We start from the raw sequence: 16983 nt of genomic DNA, 5'->3' as shown, positions 1-16983 counted from the left end.
TATTTAGGATAGTTCTTAAAAAGTTATGGGTGACAAGATATCACCACACACCCTGATGACGACTAAATAAGCAAACCAGAATATGTTATTATTGAAAAGAAATTGAGGGTATTACCCTCATGTGTGATAGAAATCACGTTAGAGAAAGGTGAAGAAGTTAAGAGAACTGAAGATGCTATTTTTTTGTCACTTTTTCTTTTCTTAACTTCCAGGATACTTACTAACTTTCTTACTATTTCACCTGTCGTCCTTTTCATTTTAATTGACTGGTGATCTTCTCCCTACTCTGTTTCCTTCCAGTGTCCTAGCATCCCATTCTTCATTCTCATCTCATCTGTATCCAACATTGTTTTTTGTTTGTTTGTTTTTGTTTTGGTTTTTTTTGGTGTGAATTCACTCCTTTAGTAGCCTCATCTGTTGTTACGTCTGTTAGGTCTATATCTTACTAGCCATCAAATATTTACCTGCAGTTGGGACCTCTTTCCTGTAGTTCATTCTTATACTCATAAACAAACTAAATATTTACAGAAATAGCTTAATCATATTACTTTTATGCTCAGAACTGGGAAAGCTTGCCCCAACGTCTTCCAATAGCTTATAGCTGCACTGTCTGTTTTGTTTACTCATTATTGAGTACTTACATATGGCCAATATGAATTCAGTGTCATATGCACTGTAAGATTTTTTCATATGTATGTGTACATAGTATATGTGTTCACATGTGTAAGAGTGCATTGTGTGTGTGTGTGTACACATGGAGGCCAGAGTTGCAGTTGGCCCTCTTCTGCCAATTGTTGTCTAGTCTGTTGAGGAAGAGTTTGTCACTGGACCTAGAGCTTGTGGATTCCCACTGTATCCAGAGAAGCTCCTGGAGGTGGGAGGTGTTGCACTGTGCTTATTTAGCATATATGTGGGTGCCAGGAATCTGACTTTTACCACTCACGCTTGCTTGGCAAAAGCTCTATGTCTTCCCCAGCTACCTTTCATATGAAATCTATCTTTACTTTAAAAATGCGAACGACTTTCCCCCTTCTTTTATCCTGCAGTTCTTCTTTCCATATTTATTGTTCTTCTCTCCCCACTAACCAGAAACACTAGCTCCACAAGGAGAGGAATTTTTGTGTTGTGTTCACTGATGTTTCCTAAATAATTAAAAGCATGCTCAGTGCACATTTCATTGGTACATTTAATGTTGAATGACTGAATTATGGATCATTAAAAAATGAAACAAGGGGCTGGAGAGATGGTTCAGTGATAAAGAACACTGCTCTTTCAAAGGACCTGGGTTCAATTCCCAGCACCCACATGGCAGCTCACAACTGTCTGTAACTCCAGTTCCAAGGGATCTGACACCTTCATACTGATGCACATAAAATAAATTATAAAACAAAACAAACAGACAAACAACAACAACAACAAAATGCCAGCTGGGCACAGTGGCTCATGTCTTTAATCCCAGCACTTGGGGAGGCAGAGACAGGCAGATCTTTGTGAGTTCAAGGCTAGCCTGGTCCACAAATCTAGTCTAGGACAGCCAAGAGGAGGAGGAGGAACAAGGATGAGGAGAAGAAGGAGAAAAAGAAAAAGAAGAGAAGGAGAAGGCCCCCTCCAGTGAGAGTTCCTTTGCTTTGCTGTTCCTTACACTATTTCACCATATGGCTCCAGTAACTGAAAGAAGCTAAGAGTATCTGCAATGGGGTGAGCGTGTGGGAGAGTTGAGTTAGATGAGGCTCACTAGATAGGGTTAGAAATAACTCATGGAGTTCTCAAGTGACAATTTGCCTTGTTCACTGAGCCAGGGTAAGGCATCCACCTGGTTATTATTGAAAGTAGATGATGGAACAAGTTGGAGACCAGCATAGTAATTCGGTGGTGGTCTGTTCTACAGTGTTTATGTGGGGCAGCAAAACCTTGGTGATAAGATCTCTGAGAGAAGATGAAGTCTAGAGAGCTAGGTAAGAAAACAGTTTAGGACTGATGCCTGTGACCACTAACCTCTCAATAGCTACTAAAAGAGAATGAAGTGACAGAAGAGATGGAATAGTTTATATCTCCTTGCATAAGTCTGGGGGTGCAGGAGATTTTAAAGAATGAATGTAGTATATTGAGTAGTTGAGGAAGCTCTGAGGACTATTTGTCAGTGGTAGCAAATGAGGTGATCTACTTTGACTGAACGGAGTGCTCTAAGACAGACACACTTTGTCTAATGGGGAAATGTCTAATGTAGTGGCTTTTGTAATTGCTTTTGCTCAGTCTGTAGCAGTTTGATTACTGTTGAAAATGTGAATCTCTGGTTCCTACTATAGGGGATTCTAAATAGTGGTTCTGTCACTTGGGTATTTTTTGCGCAATGTGTTTTTGAGTCTCACTGTGTAGAACTTCGCATATTTTTATAGTCATATAGCTCTCTGTTACAGCATCTTTATCCAGCCTACGGTAGATGAATGTGAGAGTTCTTCTCTGTAGTTCTATATTTAGAAACAGTCCTCTGGTTGTTCCTGTGCTGTCTCTTAAAACGCGCGTACAAGGTACTTGTCTGGAAGTGGACTGCTGCATTGTTGAGATGTGCTTGCTAGGCTCCATTGGGTTATTCCATATTGCTTCCCTGGGTGGTAGTCTGGTTCACACACTTATCTGCAATGCGTAAAATCCACCTGTGTTTGATGTTGTCGGTGACTTCATTTTCTAGAGATTTCTTATTCTGGTGGATGTAGATTGTCCAATTTATAAACTATCTCCACAATAAAACGAAACACTACTTTTTTGATTAAAGAAAGAACAATTGTTCTCTCAATCTGAGACAAGGTCAGGCTCCCACATGTTGGGATCTAGGGGTCTCCAGCATGCCCGTTACTAGAAGTGCTACCAGTTGCCTTGAACAATATAATTTCGTGATTTGCTTGTTCAACATGTAAGTGTAAACTTTATGTGGTTGCAGACTAGGCTAGGTCTGCTGACCACTCTAAGTGATGCCAGTGTCAGATTAAGTAATGCTGATGTACTGTGTTTCAAATTTACATTTACCAGATTACTAATGAGGTACCACTCAGCAGACATCTTTTACACTATTTGTATTTCCTTTTCAGTTTGAAGCTTCATTTTTTTTTTATCCCATTTGTTTACTTTTTAATTGTGTTGATCTTTCAAACTGAAGCTATGACTTGTCAGCTGAACATGTTACAAATATATTCTACCCATTTTGGGTTTATCTTTTCATTTTATGTGCATGTGGGAGGGTATGTGTGTACCCATGGAGTGTGTTATTTCTCATGAGTTTTCCATCTTGTTTTTTAAAACAGGGTCTCTCACTAGGACCTGCGGTGTATCAATTAGTCTAGACAGGCTAACAAGCGATTCACAGGGATCAGCCTTCTGTTTATGAAATTACATGGATGAGCCACTATGTCCAGCATTTTACATGTGTGTTGGAGGTTGAACACAGTTCCTCATGCTTGCAAGGCAAGCACTTTACTGATAATGAGCCATCTCCACAGCTTCAATTTTTAATTTTTAAAAAGTATATTCGATAAGCAGTAGTTTTTAACAAGACTTGTTTATTTTTATTATTTATATAGTGCTCTGCTTGTATATGTGCCTACATGCTAGAAGAGGGCACCAGATCTCTCATAGATGGTTGTGAGTCACTGTATGGTTCCTGGGAATTGAACTCAGTACCCTTGGAAGAACAGCCAGTGTTTGTAACCTCTGAGCCATCTCTCCAGCCCAAGCAGAAGTTTTTTAACACTTAGTTCAACCACTTTTTATTTAGTGCCTTTGGGTCTTATTTGTGAAACCGTTTCTCCCAAAAAGGCTATAAGAACATTTTTCTTCATTCTGAAAGGTTTTTAAGTATTACCATTCACCTGTGAGTGGATATTTCTCCGCTCTGTAGTGGGGCCTTTGGATGAGTTATTGCCGCCATTTTTTGTTTTACTAATCTTTTGATATTGTACCACTACCAACATGTAGAAGCACTATAGCATTATAATGTCTTTTTTAATTATTGATTTTCAGCATACAAAGAAATGGGTTTCACTTAGATATTTCCATTCATATGCAATTATACTTGGCTCTTCCTTCCTCCCCCATCTTCTATACTACCTTCTCTCCCCACCCCTTTTTATAACAAATCTTGATCTGGTAGGGCAGATTTCTCACTTTTTTTTTTTTTTCTGCTTTAAAAGAACTCAGACAACTCTGTAAATGTATCACCTTTTAAAATGAATAAATAAAGTAGAAGTTATTAAAAAATCTAAGGATATATATATATATATATATATATATATATACTCCCTGTTAATAAAAAAAATCTTTTAAGCTTAAATTAGATTAAGGTAAAAGTAGATGAGAGCGCAGTGGCTCATGCCTCTAGGCACATGTTGCCTGTGGTTTAGTCCAGCCTGGGCTACTTAGTGAGTGTCAGGTCAGGCTAATCTACAGTGAGCTCCTGTCTCAAAACAAGTGAATGGAAACAGTTGTTAGATATTAGATGCCTCACCTTGCTTTTAGCTTCTCTAAGTGTGATTTCTGTACTCTGTCTTTCTTTTTAGTGGTGCTGCTTATGGAACACAGGGCCTTGCCTGTGCTAGGCCAAGAGCTCTATCACTGAACTACACCCTACCCCTATTAGATATTTTGTATGTTTGTATATGTGTATGTGGTTACATTCATATGGGGATGGGGACATGTGGGCACTGCATGTGTAGAGTAAGGGGACAGCCTTATGTTGTTCTTCATACACCTGTCATCTTTGTTTGAGACAGTTTCCATTGGCCTGGAACTTCCCTGGAGTTCAGGCTACCCAAGCTTCCAGGGATCTGCCGGTCTCCACTGTCCTTGGGACTGTAGTTGTATGCCAGCACACCTGGCTTCTCTGGGGAGATCTAAACTCAGATTCTCTTACTTTTGAGGAAGCCCCAATTATTCCATGTTAAAAAAAAAATCCCTGGCCCCCATTATTGCCCCCTTTAAAGGTGGTTAAAAATCACAAAATATTAGTTGCTTTTTTTTTTGAAAAAAAAAAAAAAAAAAACAACTGATTTTAGAAGATAAAAATGTGTGAATCTGATTAATGTTAATATTTTGTTTTTCCTTCCAAGCCTTGATACAACATCAAAGGCATAGTCTTTCCAAGATGGCATACCAGACACTTCTTTACCCTTGTTCAGTAAGCAGTCTCTTGCCCAACAGACATTTTGCTGCTGCTGATACAAAGTAAGTATTTTTTTTTTAGTTGCTTCATTTACTGTTAAAAGTTCTGATTGAACAACAGACTTCTATAAAGATCCATAGTTGTGAAAGTTTGTTATCTGTGCTCCTTTGATCTTAGTTTTCTGAAGGAAAGGGAAGACTTAATAATAGCAGCTTATGAACATCTTGAGCTAATTAGCCACCGCTGTCATTTTAAGCTGTTGTATTATGTTCATTTTAAGAGAACAAAATCAAGGTATCGATAATTTCTCAGTTTTTTTTTCTCATTGCTGTAAAACATCCTGCCAGAAGTAACCCCCAAGAAAGGGTTTCTTTGGATTCTAATTGCGATCTACGGCCCATCATTGCGGGGCAGTGAGACGGTAGGAACCTAGCCTGCCACATGCACAGTCTGGAGCAGAGAGTGAGTGTGATTTCTTTCCGGTGCTTATCTGCTGTTCCTTTCATTCAGCCCGGGGCCCAGCCATGAAATGGGTGAGTCTGCCCACTGCGCTTACCCGGCTAAGAGACTCACACAGGTGAGCACAGGCCAATACGACCTAGCAGACTCTTCACTGAGACTCTTCCCAGTTTCATTCAGTTGATAATTAAAATTAACCGTCAAAATGAGATTATAGAATCAGTCCAGCTCAGAGGACCAGTACATATCAGAATAAGGATTTGAACTCAAGGAGTTTAGTTCTGAAACTGTGTTGGTTTTCTTTTCTTTTGTTTTCCTGCTCTTTAAATTACATCCTTTTCTCCAAGGCACTCTTTATAGTTAGATGTTACAAGATTACCAGTACTAGAATTAGATATTGGGATTTCAGATTTTCATTGTTCATTGTGTTATGTAGAAATACATATACATATAAATTTACAGTTTTTATGTAGAGTTGCAACATGGAAATATAAAGGGATGAAATTTGTTAAAGGTTGCTTTTGTATGAAATTAGAACTCAGTGTTGTTCTCCATTGATGCTACTGCTGTTGAATGGAATGAGAGAAGGGGACTGAAAAGCAAATGTTGGCTGAGCTCTTCGACTTAAGGCTTATGCCATCTGTTTGTTGGGCATAACACTAATTGGTATTTTTCCTAAGGACATTGGTATTAGTGCAGTGTAAAACAGAGTATCATCTTTTTCTGAATGTCTTTTTTCCTAATGTCACCATTTCTGTAGTTTAAACAAATGGCTCAGGGAGTAAGTAATAATTAAACACCAAAGAGCTATAGAACATTAACAGTTAAAAATTATAGAATGCTATTGCTATATAACAATTATAATTGAGCCCATGTCATGTAGTTGTTCATTTAATCTTCATAACAGTTATGAAGTATGTATACTATGATGAGCATTTTCAGATGGAGAAATTGAAGGCCAAAGATTAAATTTCATGTGGGTGCTTAGGAATCTAAATTTCATTACTCATGAACAGCATGATCCAGGAATAACTCATTACAGTGTAACCCAAAGTTAGGCAGCGTGGGTGTGTTGGAGGGAAGACTTACTGTCTGCCTTCAGAACTGTTATCCATCATGACTAGCCTAAAAGAGTAGAGTTGGTGGCGTTGGAGAGTCTATCAGAGTTCAAGCTGCAGAGTCAGAGCTTACAACCCTCAGATTATAGGATATTCAAAATGAAAACTGAAGTGTAGGACACTTTAGGGGGAATTTGTAAATTCTAGCTATTTAGCATCTTCTTACTTTTATAAACTTAGCCGGTGTAGTCTCTGTCCTCTATATATCAGGCACTGCGCAAGGTGCTGGTGCTATGAAGATGGGCAAGCTGTTTTGTTGTTCTGCCCTTGAGCATTTTAAAATGAATTGGAAGAAACACAAACAGTTGCTTTTTGTCTTTAAAAGTAATTCTTTTAAATGAGTTAGTCCACGATAAGCAGTTAAAAATATGTGAAGGTTAGATGGTGAGAAGTAGGTGACTTGTGTTATAGACCAGGCTGGCCTCTAACTCACAGAGATCTGCCTGCTTCTCTCTGCCTCTTGGGTGCTAGGACTACAGACATGCACCACCACTGCCTGGCCCTGCTGTTCTTTATCATTCAGTTGTAACAGTATATGCATTTTTAACTAGTGTTTCTTGTTGTTTGTAAAGGGTGGTACGTAAAGCAAGTATCTGTGTTGTTGGTATGGCGCTGTCTAGCTATAATATTTAGCTGTGTAAATGTACTATAATTTAATAATATTCTAATATTCCATTAACATAAATGACCCCGTAGTAAATAATCATGTATCTTGTCATATACAGTGGAAGCATTTGAAGTGTAACCTTGGAGAAGTAGAATTCTTGGGTCAGAAGATATACATATTTACAATTTTGATCCGGTTACCCACAGTTACTATATTAGTTTGTATTGGCTAGCGCACTTGTCTAGCATGTGGAAGGTCCTGCATTCAGTCCCTAGTGCCAAAAGGAAAACAGGAAAGAAACAACTTGTCAATTTGTGTCCTTACTAGCAAGTGTTATTAGAATGTATTTCTTTATGTTTAGCATAGTCAACTGCACTATCTTTTCATAGGTAATAAATGGAATTGTGATTTTTAACATTTTTAAGAGCCATTTCTATGCTTTCTTTAACTGAGCACTTTTTTGTTCATGGGTTTTGTTGTTGATGAGTAGGACTTCTTAATATATCATAAACTAACATAGATCTGTGATATATCTTTCCTTTAATGTAATGTCTATCATTAGAGGAATGGCACAAGTATGATAAAATTGCTGGTGGAAGTTAAATTCTATCTGAGGGACAATAGAGCAAGAAGTATTTGAGCTGCATCTTGAAAGTTAGAGTTTTGCAGGAAAGTTAGGAAAAACTGTGTCAGTGAAGGCAAGACATGGAGGCAAATAATACGAACATAACTATAGCTTAATAGTTTTGTTGTTATTTATTTATTTATTTATTTTTTGAGACAGGGTTTCTTTGTGTAGCCTTGTATACTCACTTTGTAGACCAGGCTACCCTGGAACTCACAGAGATCTGCCTGCCTCCGCCTTCCTGACTGCTAGAATTAAAGATGTGTGCCTAGCTAACTTAATAGTTTTTAATATGGCTTAATATGGATGCATACAGAACTAGCAGAAGTAATTAGAAAGGAGGCTTTCTTTGGGTGTGACAGACAAGGAGTTTAGCAGAGCTGCTCTTCCTATTGGTGCTGGAGATGGAATCCCTGGACTTACACAAGCTAGGCAACTGCTCTGTTACTGTGCTGGGTCCCTGCAAACTCCTTTGGGTGTGAATGGTGCTGCCTATATTCTGACTTTTTATTTAGAAGTTGGAGGAGTACAGGTTGTACCAATTTACGTCCTACCCAGTAATGAATGGAAAATGCTCAGTTTTTCATAGTAGAAGTTACCAATTTTTTTGTTTCTTTATTTCTTGTTTACATCTTTGCTTATTCTTCTATGAGGCTGTTTTTATTTCTGCTAGGTGGAAATATTTATTAGGCTTATTATTTTAAGAACATTTTAAGACTTTCTCATTTATCCTCTAGAAAATTCTTATTATATGTCATTCCCCAAGTTTTACTGTATACACTTTGATGCTTTTTTTTACTGTCCTAGGCATAGGAAATATGCCTAGGAAGTTATAAAAATTTGTCATATTTTGTAACTTGATGAGATGTGTTCATAATTTTAGTTGTAATCTTTATTTTTAATTCTGATGCATTGACATCAGCATCTACTAAAAATAGTTCATGGAGTCAAAATCTGAGGCATTGTGGTTCTTCTCTTTGTCTTTTTGTTTTTTCAAGATAGGGTTTCCCTGGGTAGCCTTGACTGTCCTGGACTCCCTTTGTAGACCACCAGACTGGCCTTGAACTCTCAAATTCCCAGTCTGCCTCTGCCTCTGCCTCCCTGAGTACCGGGATTAAAGGTGTGTGCCACCCACCCAGCTTTTCTATATTTTTTATTTTAATTTTATTGTTTTACTTCCCAACCAGTTTCCCTTTTCTCCTCCACTTCCGGGGGCCCCCTCCCCCAAATCCACTCCTGTTTCTTTTCAGAAAAGGGCCAGTTTCCAATGTAAAATATGTGCAAAGGGCCTAGGTCAGCCGCATGTTGGCTCCCTGGTTGGTGGTTCAGTCTCTGTGAGCCCTATGAGCCCAGTTTAGTTGATTCTGGGTTTTCTTGTGTCCTTGACCCCTGTGGCTCCTGTAATCCTTCTTCCCTCTTCTGTGTGATTTCCCCAGGCTCTGCCTGTTGTTTATCTGTTTCTATCAGTTGCTTGTTGAAGCCTCTCTGATGACAATTGGGTTAGATAACAATCTATGAGAATAGCAGAATGTCAGTAGGAGTCATTTCATTCACTTTCTTTTTTCTTTCTCCCCCTTCCCCCTTGTGTTTAGTTCTATCCTGAGTTTCTGGGCTATCCAGCCTCTCTTGGCCCTTTCGGCATTGTTCAGGGGTAGACTCCTCTCATGTCTGGGTCTTAAGCTGGACCAGTCATTGGCTGGCCACTCCCACCATTTCTGTGCCACCTTTACCCCCAGGAGGACAAATTGTAGACTGAAGGTTTTGTGGCTGGGTTGGTGTCCCAATTCCTCCACTGGAAGTTTTACCTGGTTACAGGAAATGGCCAATTCAGGCTCTGTATCCCCCATTGCAAGGGGTCTTAGCTAGAAGTCACCCTCATCAATTCCTGGGAGTTTTCATTGCCTTTGGTTTCTAGCTTGTCCCAGAGATGACCCTGATTCCAGTTGTTTCTCCCGGTACTCTCCCTCTGTCCTCCCTAACCTAATCCTTCCTGTTTCCATCTCCACCACCACCACCGCCGCTCTCTTTGTAGTTCCTTGATTTGGTTTGGTTTGAGACAGGGTCTGTCTAAGTAGTCCTACGTGGTCTAGAACATGCTATATAGACCAGGCTGGCCTTGAGTTCACAGAGGATTGCTTGCTTCTGCTTTCTGCATGCACTGGAATTACTGTGCTTGAAATCGCATGCACTGCTCTGTCGTTCTGAACCCCTCCACCCTACTGATGTGCAAGCATATATCTTGTCTCCTGTAGCAGATCCTGCTTCTCCTCCTCCTCCTCCTCCTCCTCCTCCTCCTCCTCCTCCTCCTCCTCCTCCTCTTCCTCCTCTTCCTCCTCTTCCTTCTTCTCTTCTGACACTCACTTGTACATCTGAGTCTGGTTCTGTTTCTCTCTTGACAATGGGGTCTTTTTCTTGATGCTTCTTGTATCTTCTTCTTATTATTAATTAATTAAATACTGAAATGTTCTGTTTAGAATGGTTAGGACTGAAGTAAATAGATTGTACACAGCAAATAGGTTGTCTTTTAATGTGTCATGTTGAACCAGTATAGTCAAGGGCTGAGCTAGGTTTTGGTTTTGTGGTTTCCATGGTTACCACCAGCCGAAATATCTGTGCAGTTACTTTGTGCTTAGTATGGGGCTGGGTTGCTGGGTTTTTCTTGGTGCTGTTTCCTGCTGTGCAGCTGCACCTCAGCAGGGGCTTGCCCTCCCCTGGCAGTAGGTTATTGTTGCTTACTACTCAGTGCTTGCCTGGCTGGAGATGGGTGACAAGAAGCAGTCTCTGCAGTCTAGATTCCCAAGTTAGGCTTAGATAGGCTCCTTGAGGTTGGGCTCGGCCAAGAGGCCTTTGCACACACTTGACCTTTCTCTGTGTCTCTATCTACTGCAGGCTGTGGGGAAGTTCCTGTCCTCCCTCTGAATAGAGTAGGCTGGGCCTACTGTCTCCTGCCTTGACTCTAGAGGTAGACACTTTAGTGATAGTTCTCTTCCTCTCTACCAGAAACAGTGTTTGCCTCAGCCTTGTCTTCCTGCCTGCAAGGACTACGGAGGCTCTCTGGTCTCCAACCTGCTATAATCTTCCCTGGAAGCACCTGTTGGAGGTGTGTGGCAAGGCCTATGAAGGAACTAACTCCAGGTGTGCAATTCCAGAGGAGTTACACTTGACACACTGACTAGCCTCTCAGGTTTTTCCTAACTGCTTGCCTTTATCTCAGATTCTGTCACTGTGGCGACATGAGAGTATGAGGGGGCAGATTTAGGCCACTGGGTTGCTCTGTGGTGGGATCCAGAAAAGTTGGAAGTTTTTCATCACCCTTCTTTCTCTTTGCTAGTGCTCTTCCAGCTTTTGCATTTTAAGTGTAGCAGGACTGCATTTAGTTTAAAAAAACAATGAATAAATCACTCTCAGAGATGTTAATGAATTTATCTCATATTAGCTTTAAGCATTATTATTTAGTTCAGCTTAGTTTTAACAAAACAAAAAAACTTACCTCAATGTAAAAGATCCTTTTGCTTTTGAAATACTTGCATTGATCTCTTGGGGTCACAGATTTTCAAATTCTAAAGTGAACTTCATTATAGCACTGTTTTTTTTTTGTTGTTGTTTTGTTTTGTTTGTTTGTTTTGTTTTGTTGGATCTGACCATGTTTTTGTAGTTAGAGGACAGATGTGGCAGGGTGAAAGTTATTAACTGAATACAGTCTCTTGTTACTCATTTAATCTGTGTGGTTTAGTTACCCAGGTAACTACAGATAATTCTGTTTTCTTGGTGCAGCCTGCCAGGTGTCTTCTCCCTCCCCCTCACCCAAACCTTTCCAGTAGGACTTATATTGATATGAAAATCACAGCTCTTAAGCTCTTCTGATGGTCTTACCTAATTGCACAAACAACAAACCTCTTTTTCTATGCTCATTCTTTTTTTTTTTTTTTTTATAACAAAATTCTTCTTAATGTGACCCTTTTGCGTAAAGACACATGGCCTTTGGAGGGCTGTGGAAAAGCAGTTGGTTTGTGAGATTAATTTGTACCATATTATTGAAGGAATGTGTTTAATTGCAGTTTTACTTTTTTTAATTAATGAATTTTCTCAACACACCTCCCTTTTGTTGTGGTACAGATGAAACTCAAGACCTTGGGTGACCAAGTCCTTTTACCCCCAGAACAAACGAGATGTGGTCATATTGTGTGGCTCAGGCTGAACTGGACCTGGCTGTGTAGCTTAGGTTGGTTTTGATCTTCCCTTGTCTCTCCCCTCAAGGGCTGTGATTATATACTACAGTGGCAGTTTCCTGTTTTCATGGAACAGCTCGAATATTTGATGAAGTTAAGTTCCAACCATTGCTCTTTAACCATCAGAATCTCATTTATCAGAGTTTTTGGGCTTCACAAGAAGAATTTATGATTATACAAGAAGAATTCACTAGATATTTTATATTAATTGCTTATTAAAAATGGAAAGTTTAGCTGTGAAATCAAGGTTTTATTTGATGACCATAGCGAGAGCCTTTGTTTATGCTAAATAGAGCACTTTCTTCCTAAACAGGCTCTCTGATCTTCTGTTGGCTTTGTTACTTACTAGTAAATATGATTAAAATATGTTTTCTTCAGTTTGGGAGGCTTAAGAATTTAGTAGGCACCAGGAGCGCTATGAGACATAGCACATCCTTCCACTTGGGCACTTGCTTAAACTTGCTGTCAGCAGTCTGAAAGGATGCCTACACCATTTAAATGAAGATTATCATTATTTGCTAGTGTGCTCAGCTGCTTATTAGTAGGGAGGATACTATTATTAGTGGTAACAGCATTTATCGAGTGCTAAGAATAAGATTGAAATTTTATATTAGATTGGTTTTGATATTTTAAAATATTACTGTTATTTCTTTCACATATGGTTTATGAGGCTTTATGGTTTACTACCAAACAGACTAGCACAAACCTTGAGGCTTAAAACAACACAATTTTCTGTGTTATGGTTCTCTAGATTCAGAGTCTGATATGGAGCACATTAGCTAAGATGAGGGTGCTGGTGGTTGTTTTCTGTAGACTGTAAGGAGAATCCGTTTCCTTCTTAGTCATGTTCCTGACCTGTGTGGCTCGCTGCTATCTCAGAGCACTGGCGGCTTGCATCCCACTCTTGCTGGGGTTGCTGTCAGGTTCTCAGGGACATCTGATCTTATTGGGAAGGGGGGTAGTTCTCCTTTTGAAGGGCTTCTGTGATTGGACACACATTGATAATCTAGGATAATCTCTCCATTTTCAAGGTCTTTCACCATAGGTCACATGCAAGTTCTCCTTGTCACATATCATGACATGGTTGTCTTTTGGGATATATTAATTATTTTTCTTATTTCAGTTACAAAATATCTTACAAAAGGCAGCATAAGGGTGCGGGTGGGGTGGGGAGGTTTCTTTTGGCTCATGGTTTGAGGGTACAGTGCAGCCTGGTAGGGAGGCATGGTGAGAGGAGCAACCTTTGACTGTGGGGGAGGAGCAGGTGGTTGCTTGCTCACATCTGGATTGATTACAAAGCCTGGAGAGAACAGGAAGCAGGGCTGAGTGATAAACCTCAAGACCTGTCTCTGGGAGTCACTTAATTCAGCTGGGTCCCATCTCAGAAAGGCTCCCCAGTGTTCTCAAACAGGGCCACTAGCTGGGGACCAAGTATTCAAATACATGAGCCTGTAAGGGACATCTGACACACAAGTCACATAAGTGGCTGCTATTCTGTCTACCACAGAACCCAAATATCTTTCTAAGATAGTGTTGTACTAATTTAAGACTTTTATGCTTTGAGTAAATGTTGAAAAATTATATTACCTCTAGTTTTTGTTTTCTTAACTTTAAACTCTTATCTGCACTTCCCTTATTTCTTAGGTGTTTTATAAGCATTAGTTTTTGCATGCAGCAAACCTCCCCACAACTACTCAGTTCTGCATACACATCTGTGGGTGAGCTGGCTGAGGCTGGGTGTCTAATGACCCAGGCTTGCTCTGCTGCCAAGTTTGCAGGTTAGCTGAGCATCATCTAACCTAGCCTGGGGCCCTGTGGGGCCGGCTCTGGTCCATGTGTCTCTCATGCTCTTAGTTTGGGCTTGGGTTTATGAATAATGACAAATAAATACATTAATGTGGAAACATACAAAGCCTCTTCTAGTTACCTTTTTGTTTGTTTGTTTGTTTGTTTTGTCTTTTTGTTATTTTTGTCTTTTTTTTTTTCCAGAGCTGAGGACCTAACCCAGGGCTCTACCACTGAGCTAAATCCCCAACCCCCAAAGCCTCTTCTAGGTAAACTTAGAGCAGGGAAACTGCCACTTCTTTATTCTTTTCTTTATTTTTTTTATTTTTTATTTTTTATTTTTTTTGGTCACTTCTTTATTCTGTCAGCCTAAACTAGTCACATGGCCAAGTCAGTGGACTGGGGAAGGCATTCTGTTCCTTGGTCACTGATTTCATCCCTTTGACTACCTGCTTCTTCAGAGAACTATCTTGCTCTTTTCCTCCTGGCTAGTTAATGATATACTATTCCTTCCACACCTGGTTCCCCAAGCCAAAACCGCAAGAGGTATTTTAGACTCTTCTCTCTGTTTCCTCTCTTTTGTATTTACCTTGTAAACATTTTTCTATTCTGTCATCTTTTCAGCCTTATCGTTATTTATTCAGACACCCCCCCCCCCCCCCCCCCGTAAGAAGAAAGAGAGAGAGGGAATACACCTTGCTTCTCCTCTTGTTTCCTTCAGAGCTGGCTCTTCTGTTGTAGCTGGGACACTCTACAACTTAACATTCACATTATTCTTGCTCTCTGACTTCTCTTTGCCTCTAAAACAGGCACATTGTGACCTGGAATTTCCAACCCTATTTTTCAGCTTCCTGCTCTCTGTTTTACTCCATTAGTTTCAGAGTCAGCAAATGTTGGCCAGTGGAACAGTGGAAACTATCTATTTTTGCATAGTTTATGAAGCTAATGGGAGTTTTATTCTACTTATTTTAACTTGTGTGTGATCATGTTTGTATGCGTGTAGGTAACAGGTCACTATTAGGTGTCGTTCTGAACTTCAGGAGACATCCATCTTGATTTTTGAGACGGAATTCTCATTGGTCCCTGAACAGGCCCTGATTAGAGTGAACTGATTGGCTAGGCTGACTAGCCAGTGAGCTTCAGGGATCCTCTGGTCTCTGCTTCCTTAGCTTCAGGATTAGAACAGCTGGACACCACACCTGGCTTGTTACTGTGTGTTCTGGGGACTGAACTCAGGTCCCCATGTTTATGCAAAAGGCACTTTACTGATTTTCTCCCCGTCTTCTGTTGTGTAAATGAAGTCATTTGTATTGTTTTGTGACTGTTTTCTCTCAGTATATAACAAAGAAACTCCATACTGTTGATGTATATGTATAATGGTTTTAAGGTTAATACATGTCGCATTGATCAGGTACTTTGTTCTTTGTGTTGTTGATTAATAGTCTATTATGTACCTCAATATGGAGACAAGAACTTTCTGGAAAGGACTCCAGTAGCATACATAGGAAATCAATCCAGGAATTGACAAACAGGGTTACATGAAATTTAAAAACTTCTGTGTATATTACAAAGGAGAAAAAAAAAAATCATCAGAGTGAAAGATAGCCTATTCTAATAGGGCCAAAAAAAAAAAAAAAATCAGCTATGTATCAGACAAGGGAATCAATATTTAGAATATATAAAGAATTCTAAAAAATAAAGCACACAAAAAGATCATTCAGTCAGTAAGTGGGCTAATGAATTGAGCAGACAGTTTTCAAAAGAAATATAAATGGCCAATACTTGAAAAAAATGTTCAGCATTCTTAGCCATTAGGAGAGTGCAAGTTAAAACTGCCTTGAGGACTGGAAGCAGGGAAAGGTCCCTGCTGTGAAGTCTGACACCTGGAGTTCCTGGAATCCACTTGGTAGAAAGAACCAGCTACCAAAAGTTTTTCTCTGACTTCCATGCATGCACACCAACACACATACCCATACTGAATAAAAATATAATAAAAAATTTAAATGTCTTCTAATAGACCCATCTATACTGCTCCTGAGTATTTACCCAAAGGGATCTTAAATCTGCACACTAGAGATTTGTGTATGTGTCTGTGTTTATGTGTACTATTTCACTGTAGATGAGCTGTAACATCGGCCTGCATGTCTTATCAATAGATGAATGCATAAAATAAAATGTACATATCCACAGTGGAGTATTTTTCAACCATAAGAAAAGGTAACATGACATCTACAGGAAAATGATGGAACTGGAGATGATTGTATGAAAGAGAGAGCAATAGAGCACATGTCACATGAGAACAGAAAATTGATGGCTTTTTTGTGGGGGAGGGGCTGGCCATTGGGAGTTTGACCATGCTCCAGTAAGTATCAGGGCAACACAAATTGGACTTATTTATCTATCTATCCATCTATCTATCTATCTATCTATCTATCTATCTATCTATCTATCTATCTATTTATTTTGGAGAGGGCACAAGAGTGAGAGGGTGGACCTGGGAGGAATGGGAAGCGAGTGTGCTCGGTATGTATGAAATTCCCAAATAATTAATGAAAATATTATATTTGGGGAAAAAAGACTACAGGAGGAATGGGGACCAGCAAAGGGGCAAAGAGGAGTAACAGCAGTGTAGGAAGATGCTGACTAAATGGAAAATATAGTGGCATATTTGTGTGAAAGCAAAATTGAAACACAAAAATAAATAGAACACCCCATCATAGTGTAATGTCATATTTTGTTACTTCTACCTTTGGGGTGTTATGAATGGTGCCACTAGGAATATTTGTGTACCAGTTTGCGTATGGATAATTCTTTGTTGTTGTTGTTTGTCTGTTTGAGACAAAGTTTCTCTGTGTAGTCCTGGCTGTAGACCAGGCTGGTCTTGAACTCACAAAGGTCTGCTTGCCTCTGCCTCCTGAGTGCTGGGACTACAGGCGTGTGCCAACATGCCAGGCATGTATGAACAATTCTTTTAGGTGTATATCAAGACTATTGTTCTTATCCTTCAG

At 39.6% G+C, this 16983-nt stretch overlaps 1 protein-coding gene across 1 annotated transcript in view; it reads left to right on the top strand.

Moving 5' to 3' along the window:
* The window catches only part of Mrpl1 (mitochondrial ribosomal protein L1), a 60211-nt gene that overhangs the window by 941 nt on the left and 42287 nt on the right, over nucleotides 1-16983 (top strand). Inside the window, exon 2 of the mRNA XM_055594631.1 lies at nucleotides 5100-5214. Coding sequence (XP_055450606.1) covers nucleotides 5100-5214 — 115 coding nt within the window. The remainder of the gene's footprint in view (nucleotides 1-5099; nucleotides 5215-16983) is intronic.

The sequence above is a fragment of the Psammomys obesus genome, unplaced genomic scaffold (assembly GCF_907164565.1).
Source record: "Psammomys obesus unplaced genomic scaffold, mPsaObe1.curated_primary_1811, whole genome shotgun sequence".
NCBI lineage: Eukaryota > Metazoa > Chordata > Mammalia > Rodentia > Muridae > Psammomys > Psammomys obesus.
Note: the sequence above shows the minus strand (reverse complement) of the source record. Positions and strands in the feature narration are given on the sequence as shown.